This window comes from Orbicella faveolata, unplaced genomic scaffold, assembly GCF_042242905.1.
Source record: "Orbicella faveolata isolate gen_17 unplaced genomic scaffold, um_ofav_v1 contig_15, whole genome shotgun sequence".
NCBI lineage: Eukaryota > Metazoa > Cnidaria > Anthozoa > Scleractinia > Merulinidae > Orbicella > Orbicella faveolata.
The window spans coordinates 10,777,501-10,796,141 of NW_028301542.1; the positions used below are offsets into that span (position 1 = coordinate 10,777,501).

An 18,641-nucleotide genomic window follows, 5' to 3' on the forward strand; every position below is an offset into this window, starting at 1 on the left:
GGCCAAAATTTCAGCCTGAAACAACGGTGGCTTCAAAGGGACATACACTTTTCTCTCTCTTTTTTTTCACTCGCGACTTGGCTGCTACTTTCTTGCTACTTAACTGCGACTTTCTTGTGACTTGCTACTTTCTTGCGACTTAGCTGCTACTTTCTTGCGACTTTCCTGCTACTTTCTTGCGACTTTCTTGCGACTTTCTACTTCCTTGCGACTTAGCTGCGACTTTTCTGCTACTTTCTTGCGACTTACTACTTTCTTGTGACTTAGCTGCGACTTTCCTGCTACTTTCTTGCGACTTACCTGTTACCTTCTTGCGACTTAGCTGCGACTTGCTACTTTCTTGCGACTTAGCTACTACTTTCTTGCGACTTAGCTGCGACTTCCTTGCTACTTTCTTGTGACTTAGCTACGACTTCCTTGCTACTTTCTTGCGACTTAGCTGCGACTTTCCTGCTACTTTCTTGCGACTTACCTGTTACTTTCTTGCGACTTAGCTGCGACTTGCTACTTTCTTGCGACTTAGCTACTACTTTCTTGCGACTTAGCTGCGACTTTCCTGCTACTTTCTTGTGACTTAGCTACGACTTCCTTGCTACTTTCTTGCGACTTAGCTGCCTGGCTACCTAATAATAATAATAAATAATAATATTTAATATTTCTAAGGCGCAAATTAACATGTAAATATGATCAAATGCGCCTAACAAACCATATGAGTAATATAAATTAAACGATATGCTATGAATAGTGTGATTAATTAAAAACTAATTATTTACAATAATTATGTACATTAGGCTAAGGTAACGAGCTAAAAATTAAAATATTAAAAACAAGGGATCTAGTAAAAATGTATATAAAACATCAAGAGCTATTCAAACGCTTTTCTAAATGAAAATGTCTTCAGTTTGGACTTAAAATGGTTAAAATTGTCCTCCTCTGTTATTGCACACGGCAATTTGTTCCAAAGTGATGGTGCAGCAGCAGTAAATGCCCTGTCACCAAGTGTTTTCTTCGTTTTCGTGGATGGTGGTACTAATAAAACTTGAGAATTAGAGCGTAGACCATACCGGGAGGGATTTTTAACACGAATAAGATTACAAATATAGTCCGGTGCCTGGCCATGTATGGCCTTAAAAGTAATTATTAAAATCTTATAAACAATTCTGAATCTGACAGGTAACCAATGTAAAGAATATAATACAGGAGTAATGCGACTAAAACGCGGAGTCGAGCAAATTAGCCTAGCAGCTGCGTTTTGCACACATTGTAGCTTATTAATATGAGTGGTCGGTAAACCATGGAGAAGACTGTTGCAGTAATCAATGCGTCCCATTATGAAGGCATGCACTAGCACCTTGGTAGACTCAACCGTAAGAAACTTCCTAATACGTCTAATGTTATGCAGATGATAAAAAGCAGCTTTACATGTCTTCGTAATGTGTGTCACTAGACTAAGGTTGGAATCAAACCAGGTTCCGAGGTTTCTCGCAACAGCAACAGGGGCAACACTCACGTCACCCACCGATAACTTCTCGATGTCCACCTTGCTAAGCTGTTGTCGTGTACCAATTATTAAGAATTCGGTTTTGTCGTCATTTAGCTTTAACTTGTCAGTAATCATCCACGCTCTGATTGCCTTTATGCAGAGTTCCATTGCTTCGATTGCATCAGATTGACTTGATGTGGTGTCGGGCTTGAAGGACAAGTAGAGTTGCGTGTCATCTGCATACGCATGTGCAACAGGTAGATGATCCTTTATCACCTCAAATAGCTCGCTAGAATAGATCGTAAATAGCAGGGGTCCCAGACATGAGCCTTGAGGAACCCCATGTGGCAGCTTGGAACTCTCAGAGAGACAGCCGTCTAAAAAGACGCTTTGCGATCGGTCAGAAAGATAAGATTTAAACCACTTCAGAGCCGTTCCTGTGATACCAAAACTCGACTGTAGACGATGAAGTAAGATTTTGTGGTCCACCGTGTCGAAAGCCGCACTGAGATCTAGAAGAACTAGAAGTGTCACGTGCTGGCGGTTCATATTCATTAGTATATCATTCTGGACTTTTAGGAGCGCCGTCTCGGTACTATGGCATTTACGATATGCAGACTGGAGTGGAGGATACAGGCCAAGATCCATCATGTGGTTGTACGTCTGGTCAAATACAGCGCGTTCTGTCAATTTTGATAGGAATTGAAGATTACTCACAGGTCGAAGGTTTTTAAACACCGAATCAAGGCCAGCCTTCTTTAGGAGGGGGTTGACAAGAGTTTCCTTCCATTCACCAGGAAAGTAGCCTGAGAACAGCGATGAGTTAACTATGCGCGTGATGACGGGGAGGAGCACATCAAGACAACCGACGACCAGTGATGTTGGTATGGGGTCTGTTAGACAAGACTTCTTAGCTGACGTCTGGATTAACGCCCATACATCATTCTCAGTAAGAGGGTGGAAGGCGCTTAAAGATAAACATGTTGGAACGACTTCTTCTTCAGGTGGAGTGGGTACTCCATCATCCACAACAGTGGCATCGATGTCTAAACGAATTCTGGTGATCTTACGAACGAAAAAGCCGTTGATGTCATTGGCTAGGGCCGTTTTGTCATGATAGTCAGGAAAAGATAATTTATCCTTTCTGAAAAGGAGTTTCTTGGTAGCTCTAAATAGCCTTCCTTGATCAGTACTGTTCTCATCGATAAAGTTGGTATAAAACGCCCGTCTAGCTTGATTCATGAGATGAGTCACGTGATTTTTCTTAGACTTAAAGATAATCAGGTCTAACAGCGATTTAGTTTTTCTCCATCTTCGCTCAGCTTTCCGACGTATTCGTTTAGCGGCATCTATGTCAGCGTTGTACCAAGGTACCCTCGGCCTAGCCCTCAAGGTCTTTGTTTTTAATGGCGCATGACAATTGGTCATTCTGGACAGAGTTTTGTTATAGTTACGTAAAAGCGCATCAACTCCCTCCGGGGTGACATTAGTTAACTCATCGGATTGTTCTTGGCATAATCCAGAGGCAACTAAGTCAGCTTTGAGTGAATCCAGGTCCACTGATTTGAGCCTCCTGTAAGTGACCTTCTTAGTTGTCACAGCTGGTTTATCTTGAAGTAGCTTGCAAAGAAGTGATGCATGGTCTGATATGAAACGATCAGTTTGTGGTGAATCCTGGATGATTTGGTCAGACCATCGGGTGATAATAAGATCTAGTGTGTGTCCATGAACATGAGTTGGCTGGGAGACGCGTTGCCGTAGACCAACAGACTCCAAGAGATCCGACAGTTTGAGAGAGTCAGGATCATCAACAGCATCAATATGGATGTTAAAGTCACCGGTAATCAGTAGCTGTTCCTTAGACAGAAGAATGGATTCAAGATAAGTCGAAAACTCGGTGAAGAAAACATTGGTTGACACTTTATGTTCATCAGAGTATGGCGGACGGTAGATGATAACAACGCGGAGATTGTGCGAAGATGATGACGTCACAGTCCACTCAGAGAATTCGAATGATTCCTTTTCATCCGCGTCAATTTTCTTAACACCAATGAATCTCGATATACTAGACCCGTTCCGCCGCCACGACGCCCAAGACGGGGGTGATCTATAAACTTGTACCCGTCGGGGCACAACTCCGCCCGTACAGCTGCATCGTCCGCACTCAGCCAAGTCTCGGTGACCGCAAAAAGATGATGGACAAAAGTCTTGGGACAAAAGTTCACTTTTGGCGCTTTTGCGTACACGCCAGGCGCGAATACAACTTCACCTGCCTAACCTCGTCCCCCACCCCCCATACAATTTTGAAAACTGCTAAGTGCAATTTCAACTGATTTTCAACCTTGTGTTGGGTGGGGACGGGGGACAGCAATCCATTTATAAAGGATATAGCAGCGTTTTCTTCATACTTCAGTTCTAAAACACAGATAATCCGTTACATTACATAAGTGTCCCAAGGACTTTTGTCCACGATGTAGCTGGGCCACGTGAGACGGCAGGCCAGATTGTATGGATTCTCCAGAAGAACAGTTAACGGAGGTTGAGCAGGTATTTTGACACTTTTTCATGTCTTTCGTACAAATTAGAAATGTTGAACCTATGACAATTTATATTTTACGGTGGCGTTCAAAGGGACATACACTTTTCTCTCTCTTTTTTTCACTTGCGACTTGCTCATTTCTTGCGACTTAGCTGCGACTTTTCTGCTACTTTCTTGCGACTTTCTTGCGACTTGCTACTTTCTTGCGACTTAGCTGCTACTTTCTTGCGACTTTCCTGCTACCTTCTTGCGACTTTCTTGCGATTTGCTGCTTTCTTGCAACTTAGCTGCGACTTTCTTGCTACTTTCTTGCGACTTAACTGCGACTTGCTACTTTCTTGCGACTTAGCTACGACTTTCCTGTTACTTTCTTGCGACTTAGCTGCCTGGCTACCTCGCTAGGCAGCTTGCGTCGGTAGGCCAGGTTGTTTTATTTGAAAACAACGTGGACTCCTATCAATAATCGGTAGTCTGTTTTGCCTTGGCTTTACAGTATAGCTATGAAGTTTTTCGTGGTTTTCACTTTCATTTTGGTGTGCTCTACGTCGCTGGCAATGGTTCCATATTACTCTCCTGCAATAAGAAAGAATGCAGTAATGCGCGACGAGATAATCGAGAACTATTTTAATCTCGGGCTTACTGCACCAGAAATCGCATCATTTCTCGTAAGTGTACATGGTATCGGGATCTCGTTACGACAATTGAAAAGAATACTCAGACGGTTGGGATGTACAAGACGTCGGCGTCGAAGTAATTTGAATGAGGTGGTGTTTCTCGGCAATGCAACCTGGCCTGCCGTCTCACGTGGCCCAGCTAGGTAGCCAAGCAGCTAAGTCGCAAGAAAGTAGCAAGAAAGTCGCAGCTAAGTCGCAAGAAAGTCACAGCTAAATCGCAAGAAAGTAGCAGGAACGTCGCAGCTAAGTCGCAAGAAAGTAGCAGCTAAGTTGCAAGTGAAAAAAAAAGAGAGAAAAGTGCATGTCCTTTTGAAGCCACCGTACTTTGAAGCCACCGTATTGAAACATCTCCACGATCTACTGTCAGCTAAATATTAATTTCCATATGGCTTCCTTCTACACCCAACATTGGGTGACTATGTGCTATATTTTTTTTCAAACTATCAGTGGCTACAATACCAAAGTCAAACAGTAGCAAATTGTTTCAAGGAACTCATATTTGTCACTTCTGTGCTGCCCTCATAAATTCCCCTACCACAAGAAAAGAATAATAACAGTTACAATTAAAAACCCCACGTGGCTTTTTTTTTTTTGAAGAGCTCGTGAGAAATGTATACCAACTTATATAACGAGCGCGCAAAGTATTTTTATTCTCGTACAACAATTGTTTTTAGCAACGTTCTAATCAAGGGAAACTACAAGCTCCATCGAAACCACTCGCTTTCGGCTCTAGTTGCAACTGACTTTTAAGGATTTTATTTTTTATTTGTATGGTCTATAAGAGTATTGAGGATGGAAGAATATGGTTCTTTTGTTAAAATGATAAATGTTTAAATATAAGATGATTACCACTTACAGTTGTAATTGAGCATTTTGCTCCGACACCTGCAGGGAAACAATTATTGTATGAAGTCAATATGATGATATGATGCGTTTTATGACTGCAGCTTGAGAAAATATCTCGAAATATACAATCTGTGGTGTGGAAACATGACCTAGTGCCTCGTACCTACTAGAGACCTACTGGCTACGACTTATCGAGTCTCCCTTGTTATGATAATGTTTCTGGGAAGGAAATTGTTATTTTGTTTGGAGAGGTTTCTTGGTGACGCGGGAAGTGAAAGAATTCCGGCCTCGCGGAACATCATATTTACTGATATCAAACCAAATCCCCCTTAATCTTTGAGAAAATAATCAATACTGCTCGCCTTGTCTATCTCAACAATGTTCCTGTTTAAGGAAACGTGATCCAACGAATTTGAATAGTATCTACCTCACCTTTTCTTTTGACCTTAATTCCTCTCTCAAGTTTTCCAACTGTTTTCGGTCTCTGTGTCCAGGAGGGAGGGGGCGTCTCCAAGCAAAACATCGGTTAAATCATCACTGCCAGTGTGACGTCACGTTTCGCTTGGATGAAATTCAAAATGGCCCCCAATGGGTGAAGTACAAGAGGTTGATAAAAATGCGGAATTTCGCTCCGATATTCTGCCCCATTTTCTTAAGTTCGTTAATATGTGGTTTATATTACATTGAGGAATCTTTATGTGGTACTTTTTGGTGGCCAAAATTATCAAGAGGTAGATAATTTGATCGAGAACTTTCTGTTTTGAAGCCAATTTGTCGAGCAAAACTGTTAGCTGGTTGACCTTTCGAGGGCCACCGCATAGCGAAGCAGAGCCCTTTTGACCCAAGAATAGGAGGTTCGACAGAGGGTATACTTGGCTTCTTGTATGTGGAATTTCAGTTCTTCAGTGCTCGTGGTTCGTCTCATCAATCCCTTCAAAGTACAAAGAATGGCTGTGTGGAAAGAACAGCCATGTTTCAGATAGCCAGATTAGGTAAGTTTTCACCTTTGTCGTACTACAGTTTACATTTAGAGCAATATCCGTAATTTGGTTAATAGTTATGGCTTGATCAGTGATTCGGTTCTATTTTATTTTGATTTTATTTGAGAAAGAGGAGCCTTAGTTTTCTTTTATATGCTAGGTCTGCCCCAAATATTATACCAAAACACCATATTTTCTCTTGATTATACATAGTTGTGTTACATTAAAAACTCAGCTTTGTTCCTGGCCGGCCGCCTAAAATTTGTGACAAACTTTTCCCTGATTTTAGTTTGGAATTCGATATTTTAAAAAATGATAAATGCTGTTAATCCAATAGATCCATCAGAATCTATTGATTTGCGAGGTCATAATCAGCTAATAGTCCCCATTTATTCATCTAAAAGTTGTAGCCCACTGAAAAAAGGTTATTAAAGACACTTCTTGTTTTTTGCAGGGAATGTCACTGGAAGGAACATATCATAATGCACAAATTTCCTTCCAGAATGCCACACTGGGCAGCACTTAGGGATTCTGATGAACATTTTCCCTTTGAAGGCTAATGCCCCACCCCCCCTCCCATAAAGTTTTTAACTCACCTTAGTTTAGATTTTTAAAAATTTCTTTATCATCTGTCAAGACATGCATAAGAGAGCTACGATTTGTTTCATGTTTAATCATGCTGTCCAATTTACAAGTTCCTGCTTCATTTTTGCACCCCCTTAAGCACTTTTCCACACCTCTAGTTAAACTCCCACTGATTATGACAGCCCAAGATATTTCCTTTAAAGGGACAGTCATACAAAGGCTTACCACAGCTTGATTGTCAGTACAAATCAATTGACAAGTTCAATTTGGAATTAATTTGAGATCCCAAATTTACGGTAGTTTCAATTAATTGGTGTGAAGTCAAAAAAAATGTGACTTTTCTGTTATATCAGCAACTAAAATAGATGTCACCAACCTTATTGATTTAAACACCATAATGAAGAAAAAGCTAGGGCGGTGAAACTCAACCATTTTTACACAAGGATAACTGAACATTGAGCTATGAAGACATAAAACAGAGCAAAAGAGGGGAAATTCTCTGGAGCTAACATCAAGGTTTTCAGCACTGACTGCTATCACACTAACCACAAATAAAACCACTAACAATGGATCAGGCATGACATGTATTACCATATATGGTCAGAATGAGAGCATAGCTGCTAAGCAGAGTGGAGGAGAATGAAGCTCATGGGCCTCGGGAGTCTGAGGGAGAAACTGATTCAGTCAATCAATCATTCCTTTATTTGGTAATGCAGGTTTTATGAAAAGTAGCCTTCATTCGGTGTTCACTCCATGGACATTATCCATTCCGAAAAGGCAGGAACAGATAATGTCCAAGGAGAAATGTGCAAGCGAAAATATTTGATGGATTAAATGGAACATATAGTCATAATTGAAACTATAGGCTGATGTGGACCTGTGAAGAGCAGGAGATGATTATAAAAGCAGAATAAATAAAAAGAGCTAATAGGAATAAAACTTTGTTAAATTAAAAAATTTAATTAAATAGAATAAATGTCTGATTGTCTTTACAGCATTTCAGCATTCTAACACATTTCGTAGTATTTGCTGTAATTTATTTTGAGTGCTATGCTGCAATAGCTATTTGGTGACATTTAGTGGAGGGCTGTTTTTTAGTTGGAATATGATGAGAACTTAAAGGGATGAAAAGATGTAGAGATATTGTGTTACGTTATACTGCACGTGCCCTAGCCCGTGTTATTTTGATCACCAGTTTGATTTCTGTCAATCAGATGCCTTGTATGATTATTTGATTTCGTAACAATTTAAGCACAAGGACCGTCTGTATTTTTGGGAGCCTGCATTGTGTACAACACTGGGTGAATAAATCACTTAAAGCTGTTTCTTTGTTGTATGTTATTACACATCGATTTCGCTACAAAAGACTACAATGCAGCCTTGAAATTCTAGGAGGCTCAAGAAATAGGAGCCATTACAACATGCCAATGCAGGACAGTTGCAGCATCATTAGCCTATTCCAGGCTCTCGGTCTCTTTCTCTACCAGAACCCGCTCAGCCACTTTTTTTCGATCATGCCCACTGACTGAGAACCTGGAACAGGCTATAGCATCATTCAAGATGTGGCATTGTTCAAGAATAAGCCAAGTTATCAGGTTATGACAAAAGATAAATCATACAGCAAAATTGATTTTACCATAACTTAAATGCTATATATGTTTACACCAAAATTGTACACCAAAATGTAAGTGGCAAAAAGAAAACCAAAAACAGCTTACTCAGGCTAACTCTAATTTGAACTTTGTTGTGAAAATGAAATCACAACACTGAACACCGCAATTGCAGTGGACAGCAATAAGTCAACAGTTGCAACGAGACAGGAAAAAAAGCCCACAAACCTTCACAACAAAAGCCAACAAAGCTGCAGTACGATTAACGCCAACAAATTTCACCAATTAAAACACAAAAGGCAAACGAAGTTGAAACACAAAGAATTGCAATTAAAGGCCTGATAACAACCACCAAAAGTGCTCTAAAACAGACAAAAACCGATCACATCGCAGGGAAATTTTGGTGGAAATCAAGAAATAAACAACATCTCAACACTCAAACGGATTGATGAGAGGAACGGCTGGTTTAATCGACACAGAGATACACGCGGATTAAACGTATACTATCAACACATAAAACCTCCTATTGATAAGACTATTGGTAAGACATTTAAGAGAGAAAACGCGAACGTTTTACGTTGACTTATCTCGTGCCGTTTTCAAGATGGCGGTCCCGCCACTTACCCGCAACAAAATTCAGCAAGAATACACGATAACGCGCGCACAAAACTAAAACAGATAATGCACAGAGACAAAAACTAACAACAAACTGTACACACCTACACTAAGTTAGAGAACAAAAGCGATATTAGGCCTGTTTTTTTGTCTTTCTTAACCTCTGTTGTCCTTCTTTGATGGCGTAATCTGAATAGGCTACTCGAAGCGCTCGCTCGTTGCTATGTGACGTCACACTGGTAGCGATGAGTCGGTCACGAATCAATACCGGAAAACAATAGAGTCACCCCCTCCTGCCTGCCTGTGTCGTTTTTCACTAAAAACAAGATTGATAATCATATAAGCCTGATTTCGAATCTACTGTGAACTTGGTCCTTTCTTAAGAAACTTTGCTAAACAAAGCAATTCGAAGGCAGTTCATATTTCTTAAGCCAAACGTATGAAAGCCGCGAAATCTTGTTTTCAAAATCAGACCGATTTTGGCGAGTTTAATTCAGGTTTCTCGATCAGTTAATAATGTTCGTAATAAGTCTCGAGCGATTATCTGAAACTATTGAAGGGTTCATGGGGTTAGGGTTAGGGTTAGGGTTAGGTTAGGGTTAGTCTAAATTACTGGGCACACGACCGATAGAAAATTTTACTTGGCGTGATATAGCTTTCATTTATGCCTTCTGTCTGGTATTAAGAAAATCCAAGCCTTCTTTATTAGTGCTATGTTACAGTTATTCCATGAGATCGCGTTGGATATGAGATCATGGATAGCCAATGAGTCGTGTAGCGCCGAGCTGGCTACAATCATTTCATACTTAAAAACGCCCCCAAAATATAGAAAACTAAAATAAAATAAAGACAAAAACGCCCGAAAAATTAACCGTACGCTTACCATATTTGTAGAGCATGGTATAATTACTTTTGTCATGTAGCTGGCGTTTTTCCCGCAACTGCGCGCCCATTCATTGGCTAGTTCATCGTTACATGACATCTAACAATGAAACTGTTTCCTGCCAAATGCCATGAGTAGGCAACATTGCGAAAACTATGACGTCAAACGGGAAACAGCCCACTGTTACCCGCTAAATGTTGACCGGTGTTGCATGTCACTTGTCAATAAAGTGATTATTTTTTCCACCGGTTTGACCCATTTGACCCATTTTCTATATAACAAATCACTTAATGACTGGTCCCTTGAGGAACAGTGAATTTTGTTTCCCTCGAATCTCAATGTTTCCCTTGATTTCGTTTCGGGAAACATTGCGATTCTCGAGAAACAAAATTCACCGTTCCCCTCCGGACCAGTCATTAAGTGTTAAATATACAATCATGTACCACGAGGGCTAAACCAATCAAAACACCCGAATTGTGTTATCCAATGATCAAAGCTATCCACACCGCACAACGATCCACTCCGAATTCTTAGCATCAGAGAACCGGATCGGTATAGAACAACGACGAATATCGATAAATTACTTACTCAGCATATCTCACGACATTCGCTATTTCTTTGTCTTTCCTCTTCGCGATATTCTTCAATTCCTAAAGGAGAAGTTAATTTCCTGAAATCGCTGAGTTAGGAACAATACACATAACCTATTTGTTTTTGTCACAACTCCAGAAAAGTACAATTAAATACTTGCAATTATGCTCGGAGTTCCCGGTTACCTATTAAATGTACTCTGAAATTAGTTCCACGAAACAACATTTGAAAAGTAAGCATCTGATGATTTAACGGGTACACGCTAGTTAGTTACACAAAAATAGGCAATCTGGCCTCAAATCTATCAGAAAATACGAAACATACGACATTTCATTAGGCAAACTCTATATTAACCAAATACTGGCGAAAGAGCTACGCGACAATTGTAAGCAGTGGCGTTAAAAACATGTAAATTATTCATTGGTCTTTCCTTTAATCAGGTTTACTTGCATTCACTGTATTAATAATTATAACAAAGTAACGGTTTTTGGCTGGTCAAAGTCAAATGCTTTACTTACCCGACGCCATATTTGTTATGATAAAGATTCTTTCGCCTGTGGGCAATTAAACTACAAGTTACGCAGAATTCGATGAAACGAAATCATTGATTTACCTTTGTTACGTTTGTTAACGACAGGTAAAGAGATTTCCAGCTTTTCAGGCTTCTGCTGTTTTACTGACATTGCTGACCTTGATTAGCTTTTAATCTGTCCATTTGATTTGAGAATTGAAGACGGTCCAACACTACAATGCGATAGTCGAAAGTAAATGACGCCGTCATTTTTAAACCATGATTCGACGAATTAACCGCTCGCGCGCGTGCGTCCTCAGCTGCGGGCGACAAAATTACGCTTACGCTTACCATATTTGTAGCTCGTGGTACAATCTTTTATTATTATATGGCTTTGTCTCAAATGGATTGGAAATAAACAAATTCAAGAATTTGGTTGGCTAAAATCGATATTGACCGCGGTCTAGATTTTCCCATCTAGACCGGCATTTAGACCGACCTTGTTCTAACAGTTGTCTTCAAAAAGTTACAAACAAAAGTAATACTGAAGGGAAGAATTAGTAGACCTTCACGAGGAAGCAGGTAAAGAAACGAGCAAACGTTGGCAAATTTGAGTCCTGTCGAGGTCCGGGGGTACTCCCAGAAAAATCGGGTGGGGGTGTGCGGCCCGCTTCCCAAAACCCTTACCCTATTTGTGACCAAAATCTGCGATATTCCTTACCATATTTACGACCTGACCAAAAATTCAAAACCCTGTTTATGACCTAACCCTTAAATCAAAACTCTGTTTCAGACCTGTGTTATAATAAGTTCCCTAGTTTAGACCATTTAAATCACCGTAAACATAATTTGTGAAGGGCTTTTGTTTATTTTCTTTTCGATAATGATGAAAAAGTGGCTGCTTCTTAAAAAACATACCCATATCAAGGCTAGAGTGCGAAAACCAGACCCTATTTATGACCAAAATGGCCAAAATCAGTTAAAATCGATTCCCTATTTATGACCAAAACAGCTGAAAAACCATACCCTTTGGGGCTGCACATACCTATATGGCCCATATAAGGAAGTACTACCCTCCCCCCCCCCCGGGGGGAGGGGGTGTCGAGGAAGCAACGAGTAAAGATGAAGTCAAAATTGAGAAATCTTTGCAAGAGTAGAAATCCAAAAACATTCAATACAAGACTAAGAGCGATTTAAACGCAAGGAAGAAATTTTGTGAGTCACTGATACAGTCTAGAGCAATTGAAAACATACCTCCGTTCGTAAACAAAATGGCACTGAGTACGCATCGTGTGCATAAAGCGGCTTCCAGCGAAGTTTTCAGCCCTACTTACATGACAAGCGTTGAACTTTTTCTGAAAGTGGGTGCTTTGTTAAATTACATTTCAGATGGTGTAGAGCCACAGCTCCAGTTTCCGGCCATAAATTTCACATTTACATTTTAATTTCAGACTTAAAAGTCTATTTAGGGGGAAAACTTAATCTGTTTTATTGTAACCACTTATAAAGTAATGAGTTGTATCAAGTAACCGAATGTGTTATGAACAAAGTTCTTTATAGGTAAAATAAATAGGCAAATAACTGTAATCAACTTAATTTCTATCGTGCCTTTAGAATTACCCTAGCGAGTCGAGGGCTATTCTGACATCGAGGGTTATTCTGATTCTGATTCATTCACTGCCTTAAAAAATCTTTGAATCGAAGGATAGAAAGTTCTTACCCGAGAGCAGGCCTGAAACTGACCAAAATGTCGAATCACTAAGGTTTTAGAGCTCCAAACCATACGCTTTGTCAGAAGACTTTCATTACGAGTACATGATCCGATGACTTTCCGTTAAAACAAACGATGCGCGTCCATGCGCCGAGAGATCTCCTGAACTCAGTGGAGAGGGAGAAAGGGAACAAAAACGTCCAACATCATAAAGTATCCATGAATAGATAACATTTCCAGTAAATTAAAACAAGTAATTTGGTGAACAAATTGAGTGATTTCTAAAAGAAAACAACTGCAATTTGAATCCGCAGTCGAATAAACTGCAACCCGCGCTAGTCGTCGATCAATAGCGGTTGATAGCTATATATCCGATTGTTTATAACTATTTTTTTTCTTGATATTTGTCGGTCAGTTATAGTTGGTGAAGTGGTAAGATTTAGTGGTAAGGTCCTGGGTTGGAATCCTGGTGACCGTGACAGAACTTTTTTTTTTCTCCCGAGCTACTAGCGGAATAGAGTAAATTTTCCACCAATCAAATGCTATAGTTCGTCATAGCGACGCTTTCCATAGCGCTCAGTTAAAGCTAAAATATAGGGTGTTATGACAGACAGCACTGTTGCTATCACGGTAACTTATTACGCCATGAAGATAACCGCAATTTGTTCACTAATTAGTAGTTATTTCTGTGATACTAAATATTGTAACATCGCCTGATAGAGGGTCGTAATATTGCTGCTGGAAAGTGCTGGAACTAAGCTGTGAAAGAAAAGTAAAAGCGGTCGAAAATTATCTGAAAGGGTAGAATAGAACCACTTCTTACTGTCATGAACCCCAGGAGTAATAAATAGAATATTACATGGTCGCTTAGAGACGGAAAATTGGTTTATGCATTGGTCTGTCAGACTGATGTTGTTCTAAATTATAAACTGTAGCTCTGGTGTGGGGCATAGGATTTACACAGCAAGCTATAGCTAGTAATATTTTTATGCACGAGTTTTGTTGCATCAACTCCGTGATAGTTGCAACTTCACTACTTTATATGGGCAGTGCTATTACTGAGCGTAATTTTACGATGGCAAGGGGTACATTCCAGGAGTACCCGTCGGATCCGCTCCGCAAAATATCCGCTCTGCAGACTAAAGTTGAGCTGGCTGGGAATCTTAGGAATAAACAGAATCTTGCTGAGAATTTAGCTTATCGAGAGCTAGCTAGCTGGAAAATTTTTTTTGGTGTTCAAATAGCTTACACTGTGGTTTTACAAATCAGTTCTGGCTGGAAATTACATTCCGGATGCGACCGCTGACTGAAGTGTGTCACTTGACACTCTCTGACTGCTTGACCTTTGTTTGAAAACATGCTTACAATATAATGTTAGTTGTTTATTAAAGTTTTATTTACCAGCAAACAATAGAAGTCTGTTCTGCTGTCATTTATAGCGTGAAATTAGATCGGTTTCTTTTCCCTTGACGCTCCTTTTTCCCACGTTCAGTTGTATGTTTAACCGCCGTTGATCCGGTCGCCGAAAATCATCGTCTGTTCTGCTTTCATGTTCTACCGTGATACAACTGGTTATCTGGTAATGACGTTTCTTCGTTCGTGCAGTCTTTTCACATTTTTGCCTGGGTCCGGTGAGACTCCGGTAACCTCGTAATATTTTGGAACTAAAACATTGTTCCCGTATAATTTTGTGTCCAACGGTCGGTTTCAAGCGCGGTCAGATTTTGCCGACCAGTTGTTTGAGGGTTTGGCTGCCAGAGAACTCTGAGGACTCCACTGATAAATTCAAAGGTTCAGGTAAGAACTACTTTGGAGTTGAACTAGCTGAATCAGCCTATGTATTTAATATTGATAATGTTAAGCAATGTGTGCGGGAAAAGCCGGCGCAGTTTTTCAAACTGTATTCGCCACTGTATTGTATTTCAAACCCAACGGAAAGTGCAGCTTCAGTGAAGACAGTGAAAGCGAGAAAAGGCCCAATATGTCTCCGAACTTGGAAGGGTTTTCGAAATTGTCAGTCCATTCATCCACAGTGATCCTACTTCCAAGTGTAATTTCAATTCTGTAATTTTAACGACCAGTAAAATCCGGTGCTGCCGTCGATGATGACCGCTTTTTAACGCGTCGAACATTAAAACATGAGCTATTGAAACATATTTGCCGCGTCTTGGACAAACTGACGAGATATTGAAATGAACAATTTTTCCCGGTGTAAGAAAGTATTGTTTCCATCGCTTTCTTTACTGAAGTCCGATCATGTTCTTTATATAACTGAAGGCTGATTACCTATTGCTGCCTTTTGGTATCGCCGAAAATTTGCCCTGAAAGAGCTGTAGACCAACACACCTGATTTATCTAGTTCCATACTAATTGTACTGTACTTTGGCATTTAAAAGTAGGCAATCATATCATTCCAGATTTCGTTCTTTCGGTGCCGATAGCGCCAGGACAATAATGTGTAATTTAATTTCTTATGCGTTCCATTTCTTAACGCTAGTGTTTTTCGCACATTCAGTTTCCGTCAGAGAACAAGTTATTTTGCATGCCTGCGTTGCTACCAGAAATGGAGACATTTCGCCTTATTGTCCCTCTTTTTATGATGGCACAGACAGTGATTTTGTGTTGGAACAATTATCGCGCGGTTCAGTTCATGTAGCTTAATGGCAAAGCGCGGAACATGGCACACGAAAAAATAGGGGAGGGGCGTGGCACCAGTTCACACCATTCACTAAATTCACGCTTCTGGGTTATAGTTTGATGACGAAATGAGCAGTAAAAAATTGTTCCACAATTATTGCTTTTGTAAACAGTTAAATCCTTGCTTCTTTGACTTGCACCAGGGAATGTAATTTTCAGCAATGTAACATCAGTTAAAATCTAAGACATTTCACTGAATACTCTCATGAATGAGCTATTTTTGTGAACATAGTTCTTGATCTAGATCTTACATTGAGGAGCCCGATAGTATCACCAGTTTTGTATAATATTATGTGTCCGTGGCTGTATGCGTATTTGGATGCATGTGTGCGTGTGTAGACGCGGGGAGGACGCCGGTATAAGAGGGACTGTGCAGTATGTTACATTTTCTAAAACGTATCATTTTTCAGGTGTAAAATTAACTGCCTGAGCTATAAGAAGCACAGCTAAAGATGCTGCAAACGTTACCCGATGTCATGGACTGGTACCGAAGAAAAGATGAGCAAATTTGTTGATGAAACCACGAGATTAAGTTTGTGAATCTTTTATGCTGATCGTCCAGTGTATATTTATGACATTACATTGATCTGATTGATACATTTTGTTAACGAGTCTCTAGACGTAATGATGCTGTTAATAGTAATACTTTTACGGTGAACGGCCTATAACATCCCAACAATGCCGGGGTCTTTGCTGCGAAACTTTTCACTTACTGTGTGAAACTTTTACGGTGATCTGCCTGTAAAATCCCAACAATGCCGGGGTCTTTGCTGCGAAACTTTGCACTTAACTGTGTGAAACTTTTACGGTGAACGGCCTGTAACATCCCAACAATGCCGGGGTCTTTGCTGCGAAGCTTTGCACTTAACTGTGTGAAACTTTTACGGTGAACGGCCTGTAACATCCCAACAATGCCGGGGTCTTTGCTGCGAAACTTTGCACTTAACTGTGTGAAACTTTTACGGCGAACGGCCTGTAACATCCCATTAATGCCGGGGTCTTTGCTGCGGATCTTTGCACTTACTGTGTGAAACTTTTACGGCGAACGGCCTGTAACATCCCAACAATGCCGGGGTCTTTGCTGCGAAACTTTGCACTTAACTGTGTGAAACGTTTACGGTGAACGGCCTGTAACATCCCATTAATGCCGGGGTCTTTGCTGCGAAACTTTGCACTTAACTATGTGAAACTTTTACGGTGAACGGCCTGTAACATCCCAACAATGCCGGGATCTTTGCTGCGAAACTTTGCACTTAACTGTGTGAAACGTTTACGGTGAACGGCCTGTAACATCCCATTAATGCCGGGGTCTTTGCTGCGAAACTTTGCACTTAACTATGTGAAACTTTTACGGTGAACGGCCTGTAACATCCCAACAATGCCGGGATCTTTGCTGCGAAACTTTGCACTTAACTGTGTGAAACGTTTACGGTGAACGGCCTGTAACATCCCATTAATGCCGGGGTCTTTGCTGCGAAACTTTGCACTTAACTATGTGAAACTTTTACGGTGAACGGCCTGTAACATCCCAACAATGCCGGGATCTTTGCTGCGAAACTTTGCACTTAACCGTGTGAAACTTTCACCGTGAACGGCCTGTAACATCCCATTAATGCCGGGGTCTTTGCTGCGAAACTTTGCACTTACCGTGTGAAACTTTTACGGTGAACGGCCTGTAACATCCCAACAATGCCGTGGTCTTTGATGCGAAACTTTGCACTTAACCGTGTGAAACTTTTACGGTGAACGGCCTTCAACATCCCTTCAATGGGTATTTATGAAATTTTTACTGTAAACTACCTCTAGGAATATGAGTGTCTTTGGTTGTTTAGCTTTCAAGTTAAATTAATTTTGTGAAAGTTGTGTTGACAGTGCTTTGCAGTCTTGGTTAAGGCATGGATCAGTGACATGGACTGAGATGGATCACCAACATTCAAGGTATGTATTATCAAGATTTTTTTAAAATTCATTTTATGATAAAGATTCTAATGTGGTTTATACACTTTTATCTCGCAATTCCAGAGTGGGAAGCTCAGAGAAGACAGTTGTCCAAAGAAAAAGAAAAAGACGTTTTTCAATACTTTTGAGGTAAACAGGGTGTTACTAATCAATACTAAACCAGCTCCTTTTAGTTGTTTTAGGGAGCTGGCATAACCCTTTATTTTTCAAAAAAAATCATTAGAAATAATTGTAAACTACTAAATCGGGGTAAACATATAAAGTGTGCTGCTATTGTTGAAATTACAATCATTATTGCACTAGCAATGTAGAAGTAAGGCCGATATGTATTAGTAAAGGACTTCAATATTATTTTTTTGTTCATTTCCCTTACAGCATTATGTAAAAGTAATTTTGCAACAAACATTTCTTTGGTGAAAGCAAGTTTGATCTGAATGTCTAGAAGGATTAGAGGGGTCTTATTTTAAACATTAGCGTGAATCATTTTAGATGTCAGAACGTAAAGTGCCAAACTGTCACACGTATGCTGAACCTGGAAGGCATCTGAAGTATCTGAAAACAACTTGCTGGGAGACACCTTGTCCGATCCGCTTAAGACATAAATGGTAAGTTGTATTGTTTTTAAGGGATAAGATAATCAAAGTGTAGATTTTGCTCACAGCTGCAAAAATAACCACATATTACTAATTTATCTCTAATAATAGTCAACAGACGATAGGCTGTTGAATAAAGGTCCTAAACAATGCGTTTGTTTTTAATCTAGGTCAAAACGCTGGCCAGAATATTTTTTTCGCCTATAATTGCCTTGCTGGCATTTCAAATGTTACTCTTTACTGCTGGCTGGCTACTTGGCTAATTGCCATTTTTCTAGCTCGGTATTCAAAATTTTCATTATGTCTGGCTGGGAGTTTTATGAAATAAAGTCGATCTTGCTAGCAGTGAAGAGCGGATATTTTT

The 18,641-nt window shown here is 40.1% G+C and overlaps 1 protein-coding gene and 2 long non-coding RNA genes across 3 annotated transcripts; 2 read left to right on the forward strand and 1 right to left on the reverse strand.

Annotated features, from left to right (window-relative positions):
* Positions 1 to 865: 865 nt before the first annotated feature.
* LOC149113506 (uncharacterized) lies at positions 866 to 6,065 on the reverse strand. Its single transcript, XM_089288407.1, has 3 exons — positions 5,975 to 6,065; positions 1,511 to 3,690; positions 866 to 1,126 (listed from the first exon to the last, which is right to left on the reverse strand). Exons 1-3 carry the CDS (start codon positions 6,063 to 6,065, stop codon positions 866 to 868), a joined length of 2,532 nt encoding a protein of 843 aa, XP_089144533.1.
* Positions 6,066 to 6,281: 216 nt separating this feature from the next.
* LOC149113507 (uncharacterized) lies at positions 6,282 to 7,077 on the forward strand. Its single transcript, XR_016206850.1, has 2 exons — positions 6,282 to 6,534; positions 6,977 to 7,077. It is a non-coding gene; the product is annotated as an uncharacterized LOC149113507 (long non-coding RNA).
* Positions 7,078 to 17,500: 10,423 nt separating this feature from the next.
* LOC149113508 (uncharacterized) lies at positions 17,501 to 18,289 on the forward strand. Its single transcript, XR_016206852.1, has 3 exons — positions 17,501 to 17,663; positions 17,748 to 17,813; positions 18,174 to 18,289. It is a non-coding gene; the product is annotated as an uncharacterized LOC149113508 (long non-coding RNA).
* Positions 18,290 to 18,641: the final 352 nt, after the last annotated feature.

What these genes read in the sequence shown, in the direction of transcription:
- LOC149113506 (XM_089288407.1), bottom strand. Translation starts at nt 6,065, where the DNA reads ATGTTTTGCTTGGAGACGCCCCCTCCCTCCTGGACACAGAGACCGAAA. An exon ending in AATTAAGGTCAAAAGAAAAG is followed by an intron (nt 3,691 to 5,974) that starts GTGAGGTAGATA and finishes TTTTGTCCCAAG; the next exon opens with ACTTTTGTCCATCATCTTTT. An exon ending in AGAAGTTATCGGTGGGTGAC is followed by an intron (nt 1,127 to 1,510) that starts GTGAGTGTTGCC and finishes ATTACTTTTAAG; the next exon opens with GCCATACATGGCCAGGCACC.